At 50.7% G+C, this 23616-nt stretch overlaps 7 protein-coding genes across 7 annotated transcripts; 4 read left to right on the forward strand and 3 right to left on the reverse strand.

The window, feature by feature from the left end:
* Window positions 1-709: 709 nt before the first annotated feature.
* Window positions 710-2976, forward strand: CABS01_10284 (uncharacterized protein; the record flags this gene model as incomplete). Its single annotated transcript, XM_060543640.1, has 2 exons — window positions 710-1456; window positions 1513-2976. 2 exons carry the CDS (start codon window positions 710-712, stop codon window positions 2974-2976), a joined length of 2211 nt encoding a protein of 736 aa, XP_060399322.1.
* A 118-nt stretch (window positions 2977-3094) lies between these two features.
* CABS01_10285 (glycosyl hydrolase family 3 N terminal domain-containing protein) lies at window positions 3095-5864 on the reverse strand (the record flags this gene model as incomplete). The annotated part of the gene is made up of 2 exons (XM_060543641.1): window positions 3095-5042; window positions 5098-5864. 2 exons carry the CDS (start codon window positions 5862-5864, stop codon window positions 3095-3097), a joined length of 2715 nt encoding a protein of 904 aa, XP_060399323.1.
* A 4462-nt stretch (window positions 5865-10326) lies between these two features.
* CABS01_10286 (uncharacterized protein) lies at window positions 10327-11277 on the forward strand (the record flags this gene model as incomplete). Its single annotated transcript, XM_060543642.1, has 4 exons — window positions 10327-10507; window positions 10562-10683; window positions 10738-11101; window positions 11159-11277. The coding sequence occupies 4 exons, from the start codon at window positions 10327-10329 to the stop codon at window positions 11275-11277; spliced, it is 786 nt and encodes a 261-aa protein (XP_060399324.1).
* A 658-nt stretch (window positions 11278-11935) lies between these two features.
* Window positions 11936-13045, reverse strand: CABS01_10287 (uncharacterized protein; the record flags this gene model as incomplete). Its single annotated transcript, XM_060543643.1, has 1 exon — window positions 11936-13045. The coding sequence occupies one exon, from the start codon at window positions 13043-13045 to the stop codon at window positions 11936-11938; it is 1110 nt and encodes a 369-aa protein (XP_060399325.1).
* Window positions 13046-17084: 4039 nt separating this feature from the next.
* CABS01_10288 (uncharacterized protein) lies at window positions 17085-17653 on the forward strand (the record flags this gene model as incomplete). Its single annotated transcript, XM_060543644.1, has 2 exons — window positions 17085-17189; window positions 17246-17653. 2 exons carry the CDS (start codon window positions 17085-17087, stop codon window positions 17651-17653), a joined length of 513 nt encoding a protein of 170 aa, XP_060399326.1.
* Window positions 17654-18085: 432 nt separating this feature from the next.
* CABS01_10289 (FAD binding domain-containing protein) lies at window positions 18086-20106 on the reverse strand (the record flags this gene model as incomplete). Its single annotated transcript, XM_060543645.1, has 4 exons — window positions 18086-19292; window positions 19356-19678; window positions 19745-20029; window positions 20092-20106. 4 exons carry the CDS (start codon window positions 20104-20106, stop codon window positions 18086-18088), a joined length of 1830 nt encoding a protein of 609 aa, XP_060399327.1.
* Window positions 20107-22227: 2121 nt separating this feature from the next.
* Window positions 22228-23034, forward strand: CABS01_10290 (uncharacterized protein; the record flags this gene model as incomplete). Its single annotated transcript, XM_060543646.1, has 1 exon — window positions 22228-23034. One exon carries the CDS (start codon window positions 22228-22230, stop codon window positions 23032-23034), a length of 807 nt encoding a protein of 268 aa, XP_060399328.1.
* Between the last annotated feature and the right edge of the window lie 582 nt (window positions 23035-23616).

A 23616-nucleotide genomic window follows, 5' to 3' on the forward strand; every position in this document is an offset into this window, starting at 1 on the left:
AGACAAGTATGCTGCGATGGAAAAAGATCTCTTCACTTTTAGGTCTGTGAAACACCACGTATGGCTTTTCCTGGACATAGGTTTACAACAGCGCAGCCAATTCTTGTGTCTAAATTGTGCTTGCCTTGTGTATAACGGTGCCACGTTGAGTTCGGTGCGTCGAAGGGCGAGATATAGACGATCAGCGATATTTGTATTTTCTCGAGACCACGTTTGCCTTGAGAGGTGCTGGATATAGCGTGATTGACTGGTGACTGCAAAGCAGCTATGCGTCAAAATGCTGATGTGTTGAAGGGCGTCAAGTCTCTTGGTGTCGATGACTACGAATAAGTGTGGGAGGATTCGCTCAAAGATCCTCCCACTAGTGCAGGCTGAAGACACCTTCAAATTCATTGGGACTTCCGTAAATCTAGGGTGCAAGTGGAAAAAGTATCTAACCAGCGAATGTGAGCCAGGGTTCATCATCTTAGCCAATCCTGAACCTGCAAGATGACGCTTAGAGGTGTTGCTACTAAGCTGGTGCCTAGCACAGCCCTACCAGAACTGAACGATTAACTATTTGTGGAAAGCGACATAGCTCGCCTCAACCTGAATTACTTGGAACCTGAAGCTTATAGATAATTTCTATTCTTCCCACGAGTGACTCCGCACGTGCAGGTTCATTCATCTCGGTCACTGTCTGTCTTTGATAACACTACTGCACTGCAAGATGGCAACCTATCCCTACCGCCCCCTAGATCTCCCCAATGAAACCCGCATCCTCACCGTCCAACCCGGCAACTTCGATGACGAAATTATATGTAGCATTTCACATCTGAACCTCGACTCCCCAGACGCGCTCTATGAGGCTTTAAGCTACTGTTGGAGCAAGAGCATTGACGCCGTCAAAGAAATCGACCCCGACACTGACATCCCTTGGGCCATTCACGGTCAGGACGACGACGGCAACACGATTTCCGAGTCTGGCACGTCCAAATGGAAGGACCTTTGCGACCACCCCTACTACGGAGAGCAGTACATACGCCTGGGCGGCCGCATGCCTGACGCCCGCATCGAATGCGACGGCATAGGGATCGTCGTCGGTGGGGAACTATTCCGCGCGCTGCGTAGAATGCGAAGCAAAGAGGGCGGGGAGCCGCTTCGAATCTGGGTTGATGCGCTGTGCATCAATCAGCAAGATCTCAAGGAACGGAACGAGCATGTCAAAGTCATGGGACGGGTGTATGCTGGCGCCTCGAGAACGCGAGTGTGGTTGGGTGAGTCGACGGAGATGGATTTTCACGCAGTCTGGACGCTGTACGCGATATCGGAAATATTTGACGACATTTTTGTTCATCGCAAGGTTGTTGATTTGGCGAGCGCGACGATGCATGAGATTCAATGGCACTTTCACAACAACGCGGACACAAATCGGCTTGAATGGGGGCTCTTGGCTGATTTGCTCAATCGCTCATGGGTGAGTGTTTGCATCCCATCATGGCTATGTCCATATGCTTGCTAAAACGTATCTAGTTCAAACGTACCTGGATCATCCAAGAAGTTGTCAATTCCCGCGAGGTTATAGTCCATCTCGGAGCTATTCAGGTTCCCTGGCACTTCATGGCAATGGTCATCCTCGCTATGTCAGAATTCAAACTGCAAACCATGATTAGCGAATGCAAAGGTTTCAAGGCCATTGGCTTCATGGAACAGCTCCGGAAAGAGCGTGTTGACGAAGCGGCGACATGCACCAGCACCCCGCTTCTTACTTTGCTGGAAGAGTTGAGAGACTTCCAAGCCACAATCCCGAGTGACAAGATTTACGGTGTGCTTGGGCTCATCGATCAGAAGGGGGCCTATGTTGTCGACTACGCTCAGACACCAGAACAGGTGTTCACTGACTTCGCGATCAAGAACATTAGGAATGGGTCGCTGGACATCCTCACGCATTGCGTTGACTCATCGAAGCCGACAACTTTGAAGCTACCATCTTGGGTGCCTGACTGGACCCGTCCCGGCTGGACTGAACCGCTTCGCATTCGTGGGCTAGGGGCTTCCGCTGCCGGTGATAGAAAGCCAAGCCTACACATCGACGAGGACGCGGGCGTCTTGCATATCAAGGGCAGGATCGTCGATGTGGTGGCCAAGGTAGAATGCAAGCGGCAAATACCTGTGCCGAACCAGCAGGGCCCGTTGGCAGGCATCGACGAAAACAAAGAAGTTGAAAAAGGCAGCGTAGACAATGAAGCCGAAACTAGCGGCTCGAATGCGATCAAAATGGCAAAGTATGGCGGCGCCATACTCAAACGCGAGAGGGAAAACGAGAAAGAGGCGGGCGTGGGAGGTGATATACCTGGGAATGATACCAAGAGGTCCGGGAGCCCCATCAATGACGCCGAATACAGACTCAATGAGACAATGGAAAAGATGGTCAGACATTCAGAGGAATGGTACCGCGGCGTAATCGACGTCGCCTTCCCAGACAAGACAGCCACCCCGGAGACGTGGGAGAACCTCTGGCGGACCTTCATGTGCAACCGAACGCGGGACAATAACGAGAGACCTGGCGAGGATTGCGCGATTGGTTTCGAGGTACACTACAAGACCGCCTTGGAACCGGGTAAAGGACTCGCTCGGGTTCTGCAGGAGCGGACGGACCACGAGATCGAGTCTCACGGGTTGGCGCCGCAGGATGGGGTGGCGCATTACATGAAGGAGAAGGAGGCCGCAGAAAAATTCATTGGAGCGCATACGAAGTGGACTTATAATCGAAGGTTCTTTCGCTCGAAGGAGGGCCGATTCGGTTGGGCTATTGATGGGGTAAGAGAGGGTGACTTGGTTGTTGTGCTGTATGGGTGTGACTATCCCATCATTATCCGTGAAGATGAGCAGAAGAAATCACGGATTATTGGCGATTGTTATATCCATGGGCTGATGGATGGTGAGCCCATGGAGGAGAGTCTTGCGTTTGCGGAAACCGAGTTTGAGATTGTGTAGAGTTGAACAACATGAAGACCCAGTTGATGCTACGTCTATTTAAACATATACCTCAGCCGCTTTGGGCAAACTGTGCCCAGAAAGCCAACAACTTTCTTTTGAACTCCAAAACCGTGCCCTAGGAGGACAAGACAACCTGTTTGGCCGTAGCCTTGATGTCGCGAGAACTAAAGCCAACGCGTAACTCAATCGGCCCCTCAGGGATGACCCACGTTTGCGACGCTACATCCCAATAGCTCAGATCACGGCGCAGTAACTCAAATTCGACAGTGCTAGACTCATTTGACTCCAAAATGACTTTCTCAAAACCACGCAAGACTTGAAGGGGGGTGCCCTCGGGAACTGAGTGCTGTGGCAAGGCAACGTATAGCTGAGGGACCGTGGCGCCAGCGACGGTGCCGGTGTTTTTTACGTGGGCGGTGACAACAAGGATAGTCTCCCAGAGTTCTGGTTTACCCCCGGGAACATTCGGCGTTGAGGGATTCGGGATGGCGGCGACGTTCTTTGCGAGCTGCTTGACCTTTAGAGATGCGTCCAAGTCGAATGTGGTGTAGCTGAGGCCGAAGCCGAACTCATAACGAGGTTTGACATTCTCGGCGTCGAGTTGACGATAGTCGATGAGAAGGCCCTCTGTGAATTCAGCTTGCCATGCTGTGGGGGACGTGATTTCTGCTTCGGTGAGATTGACGATGGGGATATCGGTGTCTCTAGCATCGAGAGCAATAGAGTAAGGCAGCTTTCCGGAGGGATTGACGTCTCCCCAAAGCACATCAACGATTGAGTTCCCCGACTCTTGTCCCGGCAAGTGCGCTGCCAAGATTGCTGTCACGTTTGGGTTGTCCGCCCAAGGCAGAGTATTGATACCAGCTGAGTGCGTAACGACAATGGTGTTTGGACACCTCCGAGCGACATTCTCGACAGCCAGTGTCGAGTTCCAGTCTGCTTCGTGACTCGTCCTATCGTAAGCCTCCGAAGCGAACGTGTTGAGGAAAACGAGACAAACTTCAGGGATAGGGTACAAGCTGCTGAAGTCACCGGCAGCAAGGACCTTGTTGTCAAGGATGTACTGCACGCGAGCGCCTATTGTGCGCGCCTTGGCCTTGATTGCCTCAAGCGGGGAGATGAGGTAGGTGTGTCTCCCTGTGCCTGAGCCGCCTCCTACGGAGAGCGTGCCGATTTCAAATCCAGCACCAAAGACGAGACCATCGGCGGGGTCGGCGGCGTCATTGCCAAAAACGCCAATGTTGGTGGGCTTTTTAAGGGGGAGAGTCCCTTTAAGGTTTTTGAGTAGGACTGTTGCTTCGGCACCGAGCTTGCGGATCAGCTTGCCGTGGTCACGCTGGACATCGCGGCTTGGTGGCGGCTGGAAGGGGAGCAAGTCTAGAAGGTTTGACTGAGCTGCAATTGTGAAGACGATGGATGGATCGACGGTGGGATAATCGGAGCTATCCTGGTCGAACAGGTAGTATTGTGTCATGATCAGCCGGATCATCTCATCAAGACGGTCCTCTGTGACTGAACCATTCTTGATCATACCAGTGATGTTGGGACCCCAGTATGTCTCGCCAGAGACGATCTGGGCATGCCCAATGGGACCAGGCATGTTCATATCCAAGCCGTTGTTGATAGACTCGGCTCCGGAATGCGTCGCGAACCAGTCGGACATGACGTATCCCTTGAAGGCCAGCTCCGTCTTGAGGATGTCATTCAGTAAGCCCGAATTTTCGCAGGCATAGGTTTGGTTGAGTCTGTTGTAGCTGCACATCACGCTGGCAACCCCAGCACGGACAGAGTCTGCAAAAGGCCACAAGTACAACTCATGCAGGGTGCGATCGTCGATATTGGACGAAACCGCTGCGATTTCTGTGCCGTTTGCGAGCCACGAATTGGTCCGCTGGGTTTCCTGTTCATTCCCAATAAAGTGCTTCGCGCAAGCTTGTACGCCTGCTGATTGCATGCCTTGAATAGTGTGTTGCATCGCGATTCCCGTGAGGTAGGGATCAACTGAGAATCCTTCCCAATTGCGACCTCCTAGGGGTTGACGTCCAAGTGGACCAGCGACCGGGCTGCATGGCTTATTAGCATGCTGTTGACTTAACGCTCAAGGAATTCCAAACTCACCCAAGTCCGACATGGACGCCTTTGTCGTGAAACTCCTCGCCGAGAGCCTTGCCGCGCTGATAGATGAGCTCCTTGTCCCAGCTCGCGGCCGTGGTGAGACCGGCAGGAAAGACGCTGACGAGATCGGCGCGGTCCAGCGCCGTGGGGCCGTCGAGCAAGCAAAGTCCGGGGAACCCGACGCGCTCGATCGGCACAATGTTGCCAATGCAACCGCCGGCCTCAAGCCCGAGCTGGCCAGTGACCATGAGAGTCTTTTCGGTCAGATTGAGCTGGGCCACAAAGACCGTCGCCTTGGAGGCGGCCGCATCCCAGTTCCGGACTGGGGAGGCTGGTGAGATCCGAGAGGCCGGAAAAGCAGCTGCTGGCGCCGCTGGCTGTGCTGGTCGACGGGCTAGCCAGCTGCCGGCGTCGAATAGCCTGCTGGCAGAGTAGGCCGAGATTAGGATGAGGCCCGTGAGGTACAACGCGAACGCGCCTGTAGTCCATGGTCTCGTACATCTTTGCAGCGGGGGAAAGAGGGTGGCAAGTCTAGTTGGCCGTTTGGTAGTAGGGTGTTGTTGGTTAGCGTAGGCAGCTTCCTTGGATTGCTTGGTAGCGTGAAGAAATTGAGTCTCTTCGGGCATGATTTCGTCGGTCAAGAAGCTGCAGGGCTGGCCATTCAAATGGAGAGAGATCTTCTCATCTTCTGCAGCTCGGGGATGCGAAGCATTGATGCACGTTGGCTCCCGGGCCCCCGAGTCCATGATGGCGGGATCGGTTCTGTCCATTGTCGTTCGTCACTTCAGCGAGATAAAAGTGCACAGCCTTGTCGATGTCGAGCGATGCTTTAACACATGGCAGGGCGAGAGCACATCCGGGCGTGGGTTACTTGATGTGACCGGGTTCAGGTTTCAAGAATCCGGGGTAGAAGCAGAGAGGGCTGGCACAAACGTTCTATGCCTTTGAGCTCGATTCTCCGAGGCCGTTGGTAAGAGTTGGTGGCATGTGTTGAACAAGGCGTGTTCGAGAGTAGAGGTCGTGATGGAAGGTTTCCGGATGGAATGGATGTTTTAGGAAACGGAGAGTAGAAAAGGGCACCCGCTGGGAGAAGTAAAGCAGAGACAGACGCCTCTCCCTCGGCCGGCGGTCAGGGTCATTGCGTGACACTCAGCTTTGCCTCTTTTGGGCTGCCGTTGGGTGACACGGGTGAGAAGCTTTCCCCCTTGATAGGCGCGGGGGACTTGTGCCTGGTTCCTGGTGCGACTCTAGCCCTGCAAGGTCTGGGGGAGGGCCACATGGCGCGCCCTCCCGAGCTGGGAACCATCGCGGAGTCTCGGGTCCGGATCCGAAGGGAGAACCTGGCACCATGGGGCTCTTGCGACGTCATGATGGTCTGGCGGTCTGGTTTTCCGCGTATGCATTGCCATTCTCTTTGCTTGTTGATGTTCTGCAGGATCCAGATTGCCAGATTCCAAGTATTCCCAAGTTGTCTTCTTCTACCCTGCTTAACAGAGGCTTTGTGTGCTGGCGTATGCCAAAGAAGAAAAACAGCGCGTCGAAGATTACGATGATCGCCTTTTCGGATGCTATTCGCCCGATGACGAGTGGTCAGTCAATCAACCCTCAGCACTCACAGCGAACCGTTCTTGATGGGGTCAGATTAGACAACTGCCTCGTTTCTTAAGCTCAGCAGGTCACTTCTTTTCCACGACTTACTCTATCTGCAGGTTGCAATTGAATTGCAAACGTTATTTGACGCAAGATGTCCTCGCACTGTCATTACAATTCACGCAAAACACCCAGCCCCCCGTCGATAAGAGAACTCTTGGTAATGACTCACTCGCGGCTCCACCACTAAGCTCCATAACATGAAAACTCTGCAAGCCCATTATCAACAACCAAATGGTCGGTTAGCTCAGTTGGTTAGAGCGTGGTACTAATATTTCATCGGAAATATTGAGTAATGCCAAGGCCGGGAGTTCAAGCCTCCCACTGATCATATCGTTTTGCTCCTTCAAGTAATGATACCACGCAAGCTTTCTTTTTTATTCCAGGATATCGCAATGATCCGGTGGATGAATCCGGTTCTCACTGCTATGCTCTCATTAGATACAAAGTGCCACACGAGGTTGAAAGACCTCTTTGGCAAGTGAGTTGCTCGACCTTTCATCGGGCGAAGCTTTTGTTTATTTGTTTATTTGTCCCATTTTACGCCGTAAAGTCCTTAAGTAAGGTAAAAAGCAACTACACCGCGCTAGAATTATATAACCGCATATAGTACCCCGTAAAATCTATATAATACCCTCTTATAAAATAGTATAATATATAATCTAAGATTTAACCCTTTTATTTATACATAGCCCCCCGTAATATCTTATGACCTAGAGTAATTATACTTAGCGAGGTTTGAGTACTGCGCTAGTAATATAAAGGATAAGCTAAGTAATGTTCTATATATTTATAAAAAGACCCTCGTTATACCGTAGTAAGTATTACTACCTAAGGCAGGAGGTCGTATTCTTCCAGAAAGTTAAAGAAGATAATATATAGTTATAAGATAGGGTAAGTGAAGATGTGATGTGATATGATGCGATGTGATGTGAGTGAGTGCTGCTAAGAACTCGCATTGTGATCTAAGCGGGAGACACAGTCAAGTGCATTCAGAGTAATTCAATCTTTGTTAAAATTAAATCAGTCCATGCGAGATGCAAGCTCGTCATCTGATGGCTATCGACCGTTTGCAGATCTGTTTCCACGTTGCGATTCGAAGGCCGTTGGATCTTCTAGATCACGAAGGAACATTGTGGACCTACGGCAAGTAAGCTACGATACAGTGAAGTCTGAAGAAAGACATTTTCACGGTGTGTCTTTTGAATTTCAACCGCCTATGGTGGTCTATCAGACATGCCCTGAGCCATTTCCGTATTCTTATCCCGAAAACGATAGCCTTTCCTGTTTCGCAGTCTTCCAGAGTTGACATCTTAGAAACAGCTAGTCTCAAACACCCTCGCAAGCTCATAAGCAATGAGTTGAGATGAACTTGACAACCAGCGAAGCTCCGAGACGTAGGTCACATCGTGCTCAGGACTTCCATACATTGCGCTCCGGAAAAACAGGTCGACTCAATGTGAGACCAAGGCTCAACGGTCGTGCATGCCGAACGGTCTAGAGTCATTGGGCCGCACTGATGGTAATAGGACGAGATCACTTGGTCGATGCAGCTGTGACGTGTGTCCAATGCCGCCAAGAGACGAACGTGTTTTTCCACTCGGTCGGCGTGGGCAGACAAGACAGAAAGGTCGTCGGCAGGACGCCGTTTGTTTCTTTTCAGCTCGGGGATGTATGTCTGCGCGAGTCTTGTTTCACTACACTGACAAACCGACGTCTTTCGTTCACGACGGGTAAGCCGTTGCCGCCGAGTGGTTCGAGCCCGAGCACTGTCCAAGCGTTCACGGCCTGCCGCGGAAAGCCAACGATCAGGACCCTAAAAGAGGTATGGCAGGATGCTGGTGTCTTCGGGGACCACACGGGCGGCAACTGTGGAAAAACCTGACGCGACGATGATCTGATCATCCCATGATCACGGCCTTGGCCTGAATTCCCACCACTGCCTAAGCATGCTTGTTCATGCTCACGAGTTTCGTAAATAAAGGCCGGCAACCCTCCTCGCGACCCGTTCGTCTCGCAAAGATCATCATGGGGTCTGCTCTGGTTGTTGCACAAACTTGCACGAACAGCACGACGGCCTTTGCTTAGAGAAAAGAGGCGATATTTCTATGGTTGTGACATTCAGTCGCGCAAGTCTGTTTGCCCTCGTGCGAAATTTCGGTCGCCGAAGGAGTTGCTAAAATTACTATTATGCTATTTCGTGGCCGCATCGTAACTGAATGCGGATGTCGCTAAGGTTGCTCATTCATTGGACTCTCGCTCACTTTTTGGAATATGACTACTATAATGACGGAAGCTGGGTTACTTACTTTTGATGGAGATTATACGCAGCCAGTCTCCAGATGAGAACTCCCTTGTTGGTCAATTGAGTAGTTGCATTCCCACCATCCTACCCTCTTAGCTCTTGTCCCTCGATCCTCGAATAATCTTTGGGAGAACTTTTCCTCCGCCTCATTATGTCACGGAGTTCAGCAGATATTCATAGCTCTCCCGCACGCCGGAGAATCGAAGCATAGCACTATAATCATGTACAACAAGCTTTTTGTGCTTCTCTGGACCATTCTGCCGCTTATGAACTGTTGGCTGAGCGTTCCTCACCGCTTTGCTACTGGAATACAATCGTAGGGTTGTGCATGGGATCGTATGAACTGGCTTTAAAGAATTTGCACGGCAGTCATGAGAATTGAACAGGTATGACCAAGCCCAGACACAGTAAATGTTAAGTATGTTGACTTATGTGAATTGAGACTACCTTGTCTGATTTCCGCCCAAAGTATCAGAGAAGCAAGACTCGAAAGACGGTCCTCATTAGGCTCCTGCCTCACCAGGAGGTTGGTATGCTCAATGTCGTTGCGCAATTTGCCATTTTCTGCCATCGTCGCCACTTTCATTATCGTGTACGTGTCACTTCCAACTCAAAGTGGTTTGTGACTCTTTAATTTCCGGGCTTCTGGGGCCTTGGTTTTGTTTCTTGCAATTAATCTTGTCATCGAAGACTTGTAACATGTCGTGTATGAATATTTAATCCCAGTAGGAGGACGTTCCGCTCGCAGTGAAGTGAGGTTAATTACATCATACGGACACTGCTTCAAAGAGGCACGATGTGATGTAGCTGAGAGGTGACATCCAGTTACCATGGCAATATCAAAGTATCTCAAGGTGACTATGCTGTCTCATTGTTCTACCTAATCCGTCATGGTCGCGATCGGCCCGAGATGGTTCACTCATGCAAGAATGCGGCTCGAAACGACCTATCAGAAGCTGCAACATAGCTCCTCAGAGCTACGACCGACCACATCCGTCAGCAGCAAGCAGCATGAAGAGGAATGCAACAGTACCAATTATCACATGCTGAAGTGGCACATGAAAATCAAGACGGATTATGGCCTGAACACCGCGATGGGCTAAGGTATTTGGACGGGCTCAGTGACGTCACGATGAACAGCGCATGTTCGGAATTGTCTTAGCTCGCGTAGCTCAAGATAGCATGATAAATGCCACCACGAACCAGGGATTTTCTAATCAGATTGTTCTGACTGGCTCATGCTACTTTTACAGATTTGACCGAAAAGCACTGTGACCATGGCCACTCTCGAAGATCACAACTACACGAAGATGGAGAAGCCGCAAAGGCCGCAAAAGCCTAAAAAGCAGGCTGACAAGCTCGGAGAACCAGTGATTTGGTCCATTCCGGAGGTCCCGGTCACGCAGCAGCGTAAACCTTTCTTCCAACCGGAGCAGGATCAGAAGCTGGCGCACACAGGTATGATTGGGACATCACGACATATCGTGCGGGCAGGACACTAAAGACTGCTAGGTACTCCTAGGGTCAATATTGCGGCGACCTACGAGAAGCCGAACGGCACGACGGAACATGATTGGGCGCAAAGGCATCGTCATCAAACAGTGCTGCAACAGCATTGCGAGTTCTTCGATAGTGTAATGATTCCCCTCCCTCGCAGTCGAACAGAAAAGGCTGAATGATAATATTAGGACAAAGATGGAGTGATCTACCCCCATGATACATTCTGGGGATTCTACGCATTGGGATTCGGGGTCATTCTCTCAGTTCTTTCGGTCTTCATCATCCATGGCAACTTCTCTTACCCGACAGTGAGCGGGTATCTGCCAGACCCTCTCTTCCGCATCTTCCTCGACAGGGTTCACAAGGACAAGCACGGTAGTGACACAAACACGTACGATACCGAGGGTCGATTTAACCCGCAGAAGTTTGAGGATATCTTTTCTAAGTACGCCGAGGGAAGAGACTACATGACAATCTGGGACGTCTTCGCGATGCTGAAGGGTCAGAGGCTCGTTGCTGATCCAATTGGTTGGGGCGGTGCATTCTTTGAGTGTGAGTCTGCTTCTGGTACTTCACATGGACGCTTGCCCGATACTAACCAACGAACAGGGTTTGCTACATATCTTATGCTATGGCCGGCAGACGGTAGGATGAACAAGGAAGATATCCGAGGAATCTACGATGGCAGCCTTTTCTACACCATTGCCGCTCGCAGAGCTCAAAAGTAAAGAGGCCCGTGTGGGTGTTATGATGGTCTTGCGGCGAATGAGAGCATTTTTCAAAGCCCATGGCAATTTTGCTAGAGGACAGGCATAGTGAAGGGCGGAAATTGGTCATGGCATAATTTTGTAAAGGCTGTCAAGGCCTGGAAAGAAGGCAGGACGGGGCGAAGAACGGGTTTAGGTAGAAACATTCACCGTTTACCGATCATAAGATCAGATTTCGAATGACCGTCTCATGACTTGTGGGGGATAACCAGGAGATCCATTATGCGTTGCTGTCAACCGATCGTCCGTTCCTCTTACTGCATGGATTCTGTGAGAAGCCTGTGCACATACGGACTTGGGGGTGAATTGAAGAAACTGTGGCTATTGTAAACCATTTTCTCTGAATTCAATGTCAACGTCAAGATGATTAGGAGTTGGATTTCGTTGCATCAAAACGTTCGCCCAGTTTCGAGAATCCACCGCATCATCGGACCCCGACCACGATTCGAACACCTTCATGTTTGTCGTCTGAGTCACACTGCATAAGAGGATGGTCTTTTTGTTAAGTCATTAAATCATCAATTATAATCTGAGTCGGTATCTAAAATCTGTTTTACGTCTGGTATAAAGCCCAACCTTGAACCCCGTTAACCCCTGTTCCCAATTCATAAAAGTGTCGTTAATAGATTGATTGCGAAGGAATCTCTGCCACCTGCGTCGGATCCTTGACGTAAGGATCGACCGGGTAGAACTCCATAATGATGTACCATTGGATCAGACTGGCAATCAAGAACCCGAGTCCGCTCATAAGAAATAGTGACGCAATCGCCACAGTCGCAGTCTTTGCGAGCAAAGTCACAACGCCGATAGCCAAAAACCCACTTGCGCCAACCAAATTCCAGAATCCGTTTTGCCAACTAGCGTCAAGCAGCTTCGGGACGTACCACTTGTCCTGGGACAAGAAGATCATGAGTAGGCCGGCAAGCACGAAAAGGCTGCCGCCAATAAGTTGAGGTGCAGATACGAAGATGATGGAGGCGTCGGGGTGTGTGAGGTCGAGGACGCCAGGTAGGATGGCGATCGCGGCGATAGTGAAGAAGGAGCCGGCGAGTAGTTGGAGGATACCGGCGCGGAAAGCTGAGCTTGGCCAGAAGATGTTGCGGAATTCGTACCAGCTGGGCCACCAGACCCATTCTTCGCTGCCCAGAAGCGCTGGCTTGTAAGCATCGGGTGCATCTTTCTTCGGGTCCAGAGTGCCTCTGTCGACGTTGAATGCAGCAAGCAGACCCATGAATGCACTGAGAGCGAGCAGAGCGCTGCCTAAGGTAGCAGTGACCTGTACTCCTGTGTCGCGTCCAGGAAAGTCAAGCTTAGGGTCGAGGAGATGAATGAGGCTGAAAATGCCGTTCAGTGAGAGGCAGATCCCGGCTCCGATGAAAACCATGGTAACAAGCCATCCCATATCGCGATAGGGGTAGATGGTGAGCATTGCACCCAGTCTTGAGAAACCTTTACGCGTTCCACTCGATGTAGTTGAGAAGACATCGGGGTCTCGTTCTGGCTTCGCCTCTCTCTCAGCGTCACAGGCTGCCTTGTACGCTGCGTAGTCGACATGGTTGAATGTGCGTTTCCAGACAGCAGATGCGAACCTCTCGTCGGCCGATCTTTCTGAAGGGGGGTATCCGATGGAGCTGAGCGATGGGTATGGCGACGCCCAGGACTCGCGAACCTCAATTACCGTGGTAGGCGGCCTGAGGTACGAGACCCGACGAGGGTTGAAGGTGTTCATGTTGAGTTGTTGAGTGTGGTGTTCGTGATCAGGGTCCCTTATCCCATGGTTGCTTGGCACGCCCTTGAAGTAGAGAGTCACGCTCGGGACGAACAACAGAGCAGAAGTACGGGAGCACGATGACTCTTATTTACGCCTCGTTTTCCTTCTCCCGGAACGTCATGATCCCTCACCATCTTCTAGCTTCGACCGTGCCTTGCAGAGCCCAACCCCTCTGGCGGTCTGAGCATTGATGGTTAGCCCACGTCGTTTCAGTGCGTGCGTATTGGAGGGAAGAGACGACATACGGGGAGACATCCAAAGCTTCTGTCCTTTGTACGCCTCGAATACAAGGGGGTACCAAGCTGCGAATTGCTGGCGAGTGCTGAGCTGGAAGGCTTCAAGACACTGATCTCGATGTCGCTCTCGGCATGCACGGGGCACAACAATTCAGACGACGTACGTCCCCGCGTACATTCAAGACGGGCTGTACTTGCCTTTCACCATCGAGTAGGCCGAATTTACAGTGGCCTTCCTGAGACACGCATTGCCTTGAGTCCGGTTGATAAGCTGTCGTCCAGAAGTTTAGGACAGTCGTTGATGGGGGATGGCCGTCGGCGGGGATTGGCCGCGAACGGCGAACTCTGTCCGGGGGTGAAACAAACCTTGAACCCCCCCTACCTCTCTCAACTTGCCTTTGGAACACACAAACACTCACTCTCTCTTCCAACTTTCACTGCTTTCTCTATGGGCCTGGTCCGTGAAGTCACGCCAGGACAGACGCAGCAGGGCCGGACGGCATCACCTGCAAGGAGGTCCCCGAGTACTACGACCACATTACAACTTCCAATTTCCTGGTTGAGCGGTAATAAAAGCTCCTTCTGGTCGCAGTTTAGCTCTTTACTGACCATTGTACCGTTGGCGTCCACCCGCGGACCCGTTACCGGCACTACGCCGTTTAACCTTTCGGCCGTCGCCTCGCTCCCGAGACCCTCTCATGAAGAGTCATTAAAGTGCGTGTAATACGACGGTGTTTTACTACATCATCGGATCCGCTGGACTTGAATCCACTTTGATTGATGATTGATCTCCATCAAGGGAGCTTCATGGGAGTTACAAACTGGCGCAAATTTTGACTCTCTTCGCCGAGACAAGCAAGGGGGAGAGCCGAACATTGAGTAGCCCTAAAGGTGCGCGTCATCTCAAATTCCCGCCCTCCTTATCCGAAGATACCACAACTTTGGCTTTACTACGATGCCTTCCTCGCTCTTGTAGAGTAGAAAATAAGTCCCTCTCTGTCATATCAGCAAAATCACCACCATTCCCACCTGAGAAGGCCCAGCCGCCCTAACCAAGGGCAACCTAGTTTGTTTCCAGCTGTGAACATGTCACTCTCCAGCAAGTCAAAGCTTTGCGGCTACAAGTGGGATTTTGTTTTGGTGTTCGGACATTATTTACTAGTCTCTCCTCCACACGGATCCCTGCTGCGCCTAGTCCAGGTCGGCCAATACCAACCGACGCGCGCGCGGGCTACGCACGGCACGAACTCGGGTTTGTGCTTTGAACCACACTTTCCCTCCCCGAATCAAGGCAACAAACGGGCGTTGGGCCAACATTCAGGCTGCTAGTGAGGGAGGGGAGCAATTGTGTCTGATCTTTTCCATTCATGCCTTCGCAATCGCTGTCGGCTGGATCCGCGAGCCTCCAAGGTGGCAGGTAGGCAGCCCATTTCAAGGTCAGGGAAATGGCTAGCCGGTGCCGAAAGACTAAGCCAGTGTAAACACAGGGGCAACTCTCTCATCTCGGCTCCGGGTGATCAACAAAGGCAAAATGATACCAGAGACAATGAAGTCGTACCCAGAGGATAGCGAGATGTTTTGAGACCAAGAGGCAAATTAGACAAGATAGATTAGTCATGGAGCACAGTGGCACGAACAACTTAGAGTGGCTGTGTGCAGGCGTTTGCAAATCTGCTGCGAACTTGCGCTTGGAGGATTATTTATGGAAAGCCCAGAACCAAGCGCCAAGCGCTGCCAAGTAGCAGCAAGCCCCCATTCGCAATGCTTGGTGTGGTGAGGCTCATCTGCGGTAGTGTTCGTGAGATATCTGCAGCTCATAGCACGCGCCAAGAGCATAGCCAGGGCGGGTAGACAGCCTTGGCGACGATAAAAAGCCACAGCAGGTCAACAGATGGTGTGGGTGGTGGATTGGCGGTCCTCGTAAACCGAGTTGAACATACATTTGTTGAGACCAAAGGCACCTCAAGAAGGGTGTCGTATCCACCTCTCCGGCTCCTGACCTGGCAGCCCTACTGATAGTGCTCACAACCTGAATCATCTTCACAGGGGTCATCGTAGGGCATGCGGAACTTTATGGGATGGCGATGTCCCAGTCATTTTCCGATGAGTACGCCAGTGCACGCAGGCGGATAAACGGAATGTAACAGTAAGCCCCTGGCTGGAGGCATTCGAAAGAAGAACAAATAATTTTCCTTCAGGGTCGCAGTCTAAAGATTAGAATCAAGCTCAAAAGAAGATTTAACTAAATCTTTTGAAATTTAAGATTACTGATTAAGGCTATCACGAATTAGATTCTCGGCGGTTGCCTCCCGAAAAACAAGCTGAACAGCCGGTTTTCCAGAGCTCCAATCAGGTCCCAAGTTGGGCTTCTCGAGATTTCAAGCTTCTGATGAATCGGAAAGTGGAGAGATTTTAACGGCATTGACCGTTGATCTGGTAAGCTTTTGCTGGCAAAGTCAACTTTGTCTGTGCATGAGCAGACATCCCAATTCGGACGACCTGACAAGCGACAGTCAAGCCCAGCCTGGTTCGAGAGTTCAGCTTGACTCGAGTATGGCTCGCTTAGTTCCTTTTTGTTGGATACGGCAACATTCATCAATCACTTCACGGGGTAAACTTGGCCTCAGAGGATATATAAACCTCAATTATATGTTGTAGCGGGCGTGTTTGGGGTTCCGGCCGGTGTCGTTAGGAACAATCTTCCTGTGATTGTTTCAATAGACGTCATCAGTGGTCTTCATTTATGCTTCCAAGACGAGTGAACGATTTCTCAAAGGTGTCAAACTAGCCGAGGCGGGATATCTCCGACTTGTTTGTGATTCGAGACTATCTCTTCTTCCACTTGTCGCAACAATGAGTCAGACTGTGATGGCGGGCTGTGACACAGACATCGGACCCTGTTGCAGTCAAGTACGAGGTCTCGAATCAAACTTAATGGAGATATCCAAAGTAAGGTGAACACCCAGCGGCTAAACGGAGCATTATGTTTACGTTTACGGCCCGTCTGTCTCCGTAGGCAGCAAAGGAAGTTGCCGTTTGTTCGTCTGAACTTCGCTTCGCCGTCTTGGTCCAAAGGGGCAATTGTGGGGCCTTGGTGAGGCCTCACTCCACCATTGTCACGAGTTATGGCACGCAGCAATGGGCATACGGAGTGTGGTAAAAGTGGCTTAACTATCAAAGTAGAAATAGATAAAAGGAAAAGGTCTATATACACGATGTCTGAGATAGACACGTGATTCAGCACGTGACGGGCACTTCGTGAGATGCGATTACTATCCCTGTTACGTGACAACCATTGACTTCACCTTTGCGCAGGCTGAGTACGATCATGAGATACACAAAGAAGAAAGGTGAAATGAGTGGGAAAGTAGGACTCAGGACTCAGTGGGACACGCATCTTATAGATATTCAATGATGCGGGTGCCGCACCTGCCAGACGTGTATCCATCTCTGGGTTGCGAGGTGGGAGGTGAAGCCGGCTCTAGTAATTAAGACAACCACACCCGGCTTGTCCAAGAAGCAATCTTTCCTTTCCTCAACTCAATTTTCTCCATTCCTTCCATCCTCACGATCCTTCCTACCAAATCCATACTGAACCTTTCCCGCGAAATAGCAAAAAGTTTCTGTCAACTCATCATTATCAACTGCACGACACGCGAGACTGATTAACTCTACACGAATCCTATACACTAAGAAGTATCATACTCGACGCGAAGCATTCACCGGCAGGTCCGAGGTCGTTTGCGACCGCATCAAGAGCGATGGACCGCCAAGTCTCCAACAACAAGCGGCAGCGGGAGGCCGCAATGGGAGACTGGCCCAAGATGCCGGGACAATTTCCAGGAGCTCGATCTGTCCCTCCTCTGGTATTTAATGAGCTCTGTTGTTCGAGTGGCGCGATACTTACGACGTGTCACTCTAGGTACAAACGAGCAGGGTCCAGTGGCCTGACGTCCGATTGGCAGAGAACATATCGAAGGCTCCGGCATCTCCTACTGCCAATCCCGAAGTGGAGGAGTTTCGCAAATGGCGCAGCGGAATTGATAAATCCCTGGGCGATATCCATCTCAAGCTCGACCACCTGCTTTCTGAGACCCAGGAATTCCGCGCGATGGAGGCGCACTACAAGAACCTCCAGGAGAACACGCCGATGGGCACTAATCTTTCCAATTCCTGCCACCGACTTGATCTTCATCAGCAAACCATTGTCGAGACTGTGCAGAAATTGGAGACCACAATGAAGCAAGTTGACGACCTCACGCACGAAGTCACTCACTTGAAGGATGGCTCTGAGTTCACTGTGTCGTTTAGATCGTCGGGTCGCAAGTGAGTTCTTGGAAGCATATATCTAGCAGATCGGTATTGACAGTTTGGCAGGCAGTAGATGGTGTCCTTCATAGCGGACTTTTGCACAACGCTGGGAAAAGATTGTATTTCACACTTCTGCGTTCTGCCAACGTTATTTGATGGGTATAGCGAGATGCACTTCTTTGTTACCGGTCATGACAGCATATTTTACACAAGGGAGTTGGCGTTGCTTGGATCAATTCAGGGATGAATACGGGAGCGCTGAACGAAGAAAGGATGAAGAAAACCATTGTGATACTGGGATGGCATTTCTTTGACGAACAGACACGTAGAGGAGCGCTTGCTGTTTTCACAAGGCTCATGATGCGATTATGTTGATCGCTCTCACGGCAATTGAGACATAAACCTAGTAATAGAGTGGCTTGCTACGGAATTCTGGGAGTCTAGCAATAATTCAGCGCTGAAACGGGGCAAGGAGGTCAGTTCTGTTGTCTGCGACGTTGCCCAAGGTTGATGTAAATCCGTGCTGCTTGATACCCTCCAACGCATGAGAAGATTCGCAGTCTTTCTTCAAAGGTGTCTGCCGTTGTCTCCCTGATGCAATTTCTAAGACTGCTCTAATATCCGGTCTCTTCCCGTCGAGTGGTGACCTCCAAGCTATGTGGTCATCAGGACGGACGAGAACCGCATCTCTACCCCACACCTTCCTAGCCTGGATCTCTCCGGGCAAATAAACCTTCGTCAGCGGAATATTGAGCATTCCAGCTGCTGCCTCAAACTCTTGACTCCAGGTCCCAGCTTGTGTGAAGTCAATGATTGAGAATCCTATTCCAAACAGGTCGAAAATGCTGGTTTTGCCATCCCGAAGATAGACATGAGGAGCACGCCCACCAGGCCATGAGGATGGCACAAATGTTCGCGGATCCCATGAAGGCTCCTGTCCTCCTTCTCCAGCTTCGTTCTGGAGGATGACAGGCGATGCGTTGTACCGATATCCCATTTCGATTCCGTGGTCCTTGTTCTCACCTTGGTGGGTCTCGGTATGTGCCTTTATGCGGTTAAAGAGAAGTCTACGCTCCTCCCTATTGAAAAGGACATCTGAGCCTCCGTCGGCCACCCACTTGACGTAAGTCTGATGAACTTGAAAATGTTGACCAGACCGTTCGATGTTGCGAATTGCAACCGGTTTTCGTTCGACTTCGTAGGAGCGGAGCAATTCTTGCCCTCCCCAGCCATTGAGAACAGCCGATAGTTTCCATCCTAAATCAAAGACGTCGCCAACAGCCGTGTTCATGCCGTATCCACCAGTGGGAATGTTTTGATGAGCTGCATCGCCGGCTAGGAACACTCTGAAACTTTCAGAAGCAAAACGTTCGGCAATAGCGATGTTTGGGCGCCACGAGCTGCAAACGAGGATTTCGTCCACCTTGATGGGATAAGGAGCCAAAGACCCGCCCAGCCCTCGGTATATGGACTCTGTTGGATCAAGGGACTTCCAATCAGTGTCGAGAGATATGGGAAGATGGATTGTCCATGTATCAACTTCGTCTTGAGATATTATGACGCTGCCGCTGGTGAAGAAAATGTGCCAGAATTGGCCTTGCTTGTGCAATGCCGTGAGATCTCGTGACTTGAAGTGAATGAGATACATCGCAGAAGGTCTGGACAATATCACATTAGAGACTCAAGTTGCTAGTCTTCGATGGAAAACCATGCTAACTCACACAGGACCACCAATCATCTTGATGTAAAGTTGCCGACGGACGCTACTGCCAGCGCCGTCACAGCCGACCAGATACTGACTGGTGACCATATGCCGCTCTCCAGTGACGGTGTTGACGAGTTCCGATTTAACCCCGTCGGAGGTTTCTGCACAACTTTCGAACTTGAGGCCGAAGTGATCTTCGACTAGCTCTTCGGACTCTATGCGACGCTTCAGCCAGGCTTCGAAAATAGCCTGACTGCAGCGCTGGTATGGCTCCCTTGGCATGGAACCATCATTGCAAGAATGGATGCGCTGGCGCCATTCGTCTGGCGAAGGAAGGTTCTACTTTCTCATGAGAATTACAAAGCCATTGATCTAGCAGGGGTATCGGGGCAAGCATAAGCTGACCCATTTGTCAATGAGCTCTCCATTTTCTGAGAGGCCCGTACTGAAGAGAACGTCGAAAGAGTAGTGTTGTGGGACGCCTTGAGCCCGCAAGTCATCGGCAATCCCGAGTCTTCTAAGCAGCTCCATGCTTCGACAATTAGTGATATCCATTTTTGGCCATTTCGTTGAATCTAGGTTTCGTTCAGCTATCAAGCTTTGGACACCATTCTTCGCCAACTGCAGTGCCAGAAGCAACCCAGCGGGACCAGCGCCAACGACCAAGACTGGTACGTGGTGCTCAATTACCTGCGAAATAATCAGTCATAAGAACGTCGGACCAGGCAGTTGAGCAACAAAATTCGACGTACAATTGTCGAGCTCATGGTTAACGCGATTGAATAATTCGATTCCGACTAGCAAATCTTTGGTTGAAAGCCACACAGCTCAGAATGACGACAATGTTTCCCTCAGATGACTTTGGGCTTTTTGTAAATTAGCACCTCGATCTGGCGAGAATATTGTCGACCGCTCTCACTATGCCGACGTCCACCGCGGTGATCTTCATCCGGCTGAACTCTTGTCCAAGGTTCTTCGCTTGACCGCACGTGCCTAGTCAATGTGCCCCCAAGGACGGCAATTCGGAACGCCGTGGTTGACCGTCCCCACACAGATACTGAGTTCTAAGTACGGAGTACCTAGTGTGGCCATCTCAGAAACTTTAAAGCTCAGAGGTTCTCAGCAATCATCTCGACATATTCCCATATAATGGCATTTCCAGTCAGCAGCTGCATACCTTACTATCAATACCTTTTCATATTGAGGCGTGCCATGCAGGCTTGCAGATGCTGAGAGAGTGTCAGGAGAAGACCGGAGCATCACAGATGGCTGAAATTGAATAACTTGTTTGAAAGTGTACTAGGTCCAAGGTAGATGATACATGTAAAAGAGGGTCGATTTTGATTACCCCATGAGGAATGCGTTGCCGGTCTAGTTCCCGTTGAAGCGACCTGTGCCCAAGCAGCCCCTGCATCACATCCCGTAAACCCCGGGCGGCCCCTCACCTGGAATCTGGGGTAGCCAGCGGGGCACATCTCCAAGCTACATGAATTTGCTTCAGTCATACATCGACATGTTCATCGTCGTCCTCTAAGCGTCGTTTACATCCACTCCATATCGCCCAAAGCCTTACGTTTTCCGGGGCTATTCTTGTCCTGACTGCATACGACTTGCAATTCTAGAGTCGCGAACGTCTCCTCCAGCATCGTTATCGTTGCACAGGCTTGATCCAGATGGAGGCTGAAGCAAGTATCACTGGCTTAGGACCGACAAAAGATGCGCGGGTCTCAAAAGACAGCAATATCATTGCAGCTATTCCCCCAGAGAGGGGATTTCGCGCTTGTATCGAGTGCCGACGGTAAGTCGCCGCCTACAGAGTATGACTTAAGGTCACATCACTGTTTCTCCTACTCTTCCCGGCTTAATCGTACTGACTTCTTCCAACGCAGTAAGAAGACAAGGTGTATGCAAGGACTTCTGAATTTCCCTACGTTTCTACCCACGTCACTGATCTTGAACCTGTAGGCGATATGCGACAACCCATCTGCGGTCTCTGTCGGAGAACAGGCGGGTCTTGTACATTCCCGACAAAAAGGAAAGCCCCCGAATTCCGAAAACGGCCCGCAAAACAGAAGGATTTAAACGTGATAGACCCTCAAAGGCTTGGTTAGACCCAATTTCATCCCGAATACGTCAATTGTGTTTATACTAAGCCTCTGATAGAACATCTTGTTAGCCTTCTTGAATCCAGACTTGACGAAACTCCAAAAAGCCAAAGCTCTACGGGCCAATCTCCAGGAAGAGAGCAAGGCAGCGATCAATCAATTGCTACGAGCCCTAGTTACTCCGGATCTGTTGGGACTTGTCGAGACGATGCGGAGCAGGACGCCATAGTGGCCCTGGGCTGTACTTCCGCCAACTCAACAAGCCATTGTCTCGAGCCCAGAGCTGATCGAAAAGTCGAAATCGAAGCGGGAGGTGCTGGAGAAAGCACAGAAAAGAATTTATACCGGACCGAGATACCTGCTGAAGTGGCAACAGAGCTCGTCAATTTGTACTTCGACAAAATTCAAGCATGGTTGCCATTGCTTCATCGACCAAACTTCTTCGCCAGGTACATTGTCGATGGTAGTTTCCAAAAAGAGAGGTTACTCCAGGTGTCGCTGGAAGAGGGCCTTCTGTTACATGGTATCTTTGCTCTCGCCGCGCGACACTCAAATAATGAGTACTTCCAGGGATTGTCACCACCGAATCGTGGGGATAATTTCGCCGAATGGGCGATTCAATATTACGGCCGACTGCGATCGTCCGATAGCGAAACAACGTTGGAATATTTACAGGGGTGTGTATTGTTGGCCTTTTATCTCTACACGGCCGGCCCAAGTCATCAAGCATGGATACTCACCGGGGTATGTGTTCGCTTAGCTTACGACCTCGACGTCTGCTGTATGGACGAAGAAGATGGCGGCAATGAAATGGCGTCCACAAAGTGGTCGGCAGAAGAGGAGCGTAGGAGAGCATTTTGGCTCGTATGGGAGATCGATACGTTCGCTTCAATCCTCTCAATGAGGCCGCGAGGACTCAACAGCCAAAGGATCATTGTGCGTCTCCCGGTCAGCGATGAAGCGTGGTTTTCCAACAGCCCATGCGAGTCACCGGTCATTCCTCTTAATCCAACACAGGTTTGGAGAGTCTTGCTCGACTCTCCGAACAAAGACGAGCGAGCGTGGTTCCTCGTGGCCAACTATCTGATGGCTCTGGCGTACGAGGCAGCTTCAGGCCAGCAGAAGTCTCAGCGAGAATATAGCGATCTCGCTAGCTCAATAACTTACTTCTCTCTTGCAGTTTCTCGGAGATATGGACTGGAAACTAAGCCGCCTGTCTTCACTGCCAGGACTTTTGCGAACGCCAATTGGATTATTGGCATGCATCTAATGTTGGCAAACACTCAAGCGTGTTTACAAGTTCTGACAGCAACACCGGCGTCGGGTGTTGCGACGATCGGAGATGACTATTCGAGAATCCTCAACCGTTGGCACCCCGAATACATCGCCTTCAGTCACCCATTCTTCGCCGGAACACTTCTTTCTGCCCGCACCTATCCATCAACGTCTTCGTCGCGGTCACTAAGTTCATCGTGCAACCAAGAGCTTTCAGCCCTAATCCTTTCCCACTTTGCTACTTTCTGGCAGCTAGGTTCTGTGCTGCTGGGTGAGTACATCCGTTTCTATATCAAGGCCATTCATTCAGTCTAATGGTGCCGATTCTTGCAGGCCTGATGACTTCCAAGTCAATAGAATATAAGAGAAACCTCGAGAAACAATCCTCATTGAGAAAATACTGCAAGATTTACTTTTCTCATTTGAATCTGCACAATGAGTCACTCAGAGCCACAAATAAAACTCGATCGGGTATGCGACAGTCTGGTGCTGGATCTGTCTATGACGGAGCGTCTGAGCCACATGGCGCTTGCCAGTCTCCGAGGGAACTTTTCGACATCGAATTGGGTTTGGATGGAAATGTGGGCGAGATACCACAACTTCTCGCAAATACGTCTGAGGGGTGCTATAGCTGGTGCTCCCCTGTGCAGTTGGAATATCTATGCGGTGATAGTTTTGGGTTCAACTGCTTCGAGTCGAGCCTCTGAATAACGTCGCAGACATCTCTTTCGTGCCCCGTTCTTTTGCGCGTCAAAAGACGATCCAATTTGCGATTCTCCCCAGTCCAGAGATCCCTACTTCTACCAAGTCACCGTCTTTGAGAAAGGCGCCTCGAAAGTAACCGACGCCAGAGGGAGTGCCTGTCATGATCACTGTTCCCCTCCGCAAAGTCGTGCC

The sequence above is a fragment of the Colletotrichum abscissum genome, assembly GCF_030869225.1.
Source record: "Colletotrichum abscissum strain IMI 504890 chromosome Unknown Scaffold_26.1, whole genome shotgun sequence".
NCBI lineage: Eukaryota > Fungi > Ascomycota > Sordariomycetes > Glomerellales > Glomerellaceae > Colletotrichum > Colletotrichum abscissum.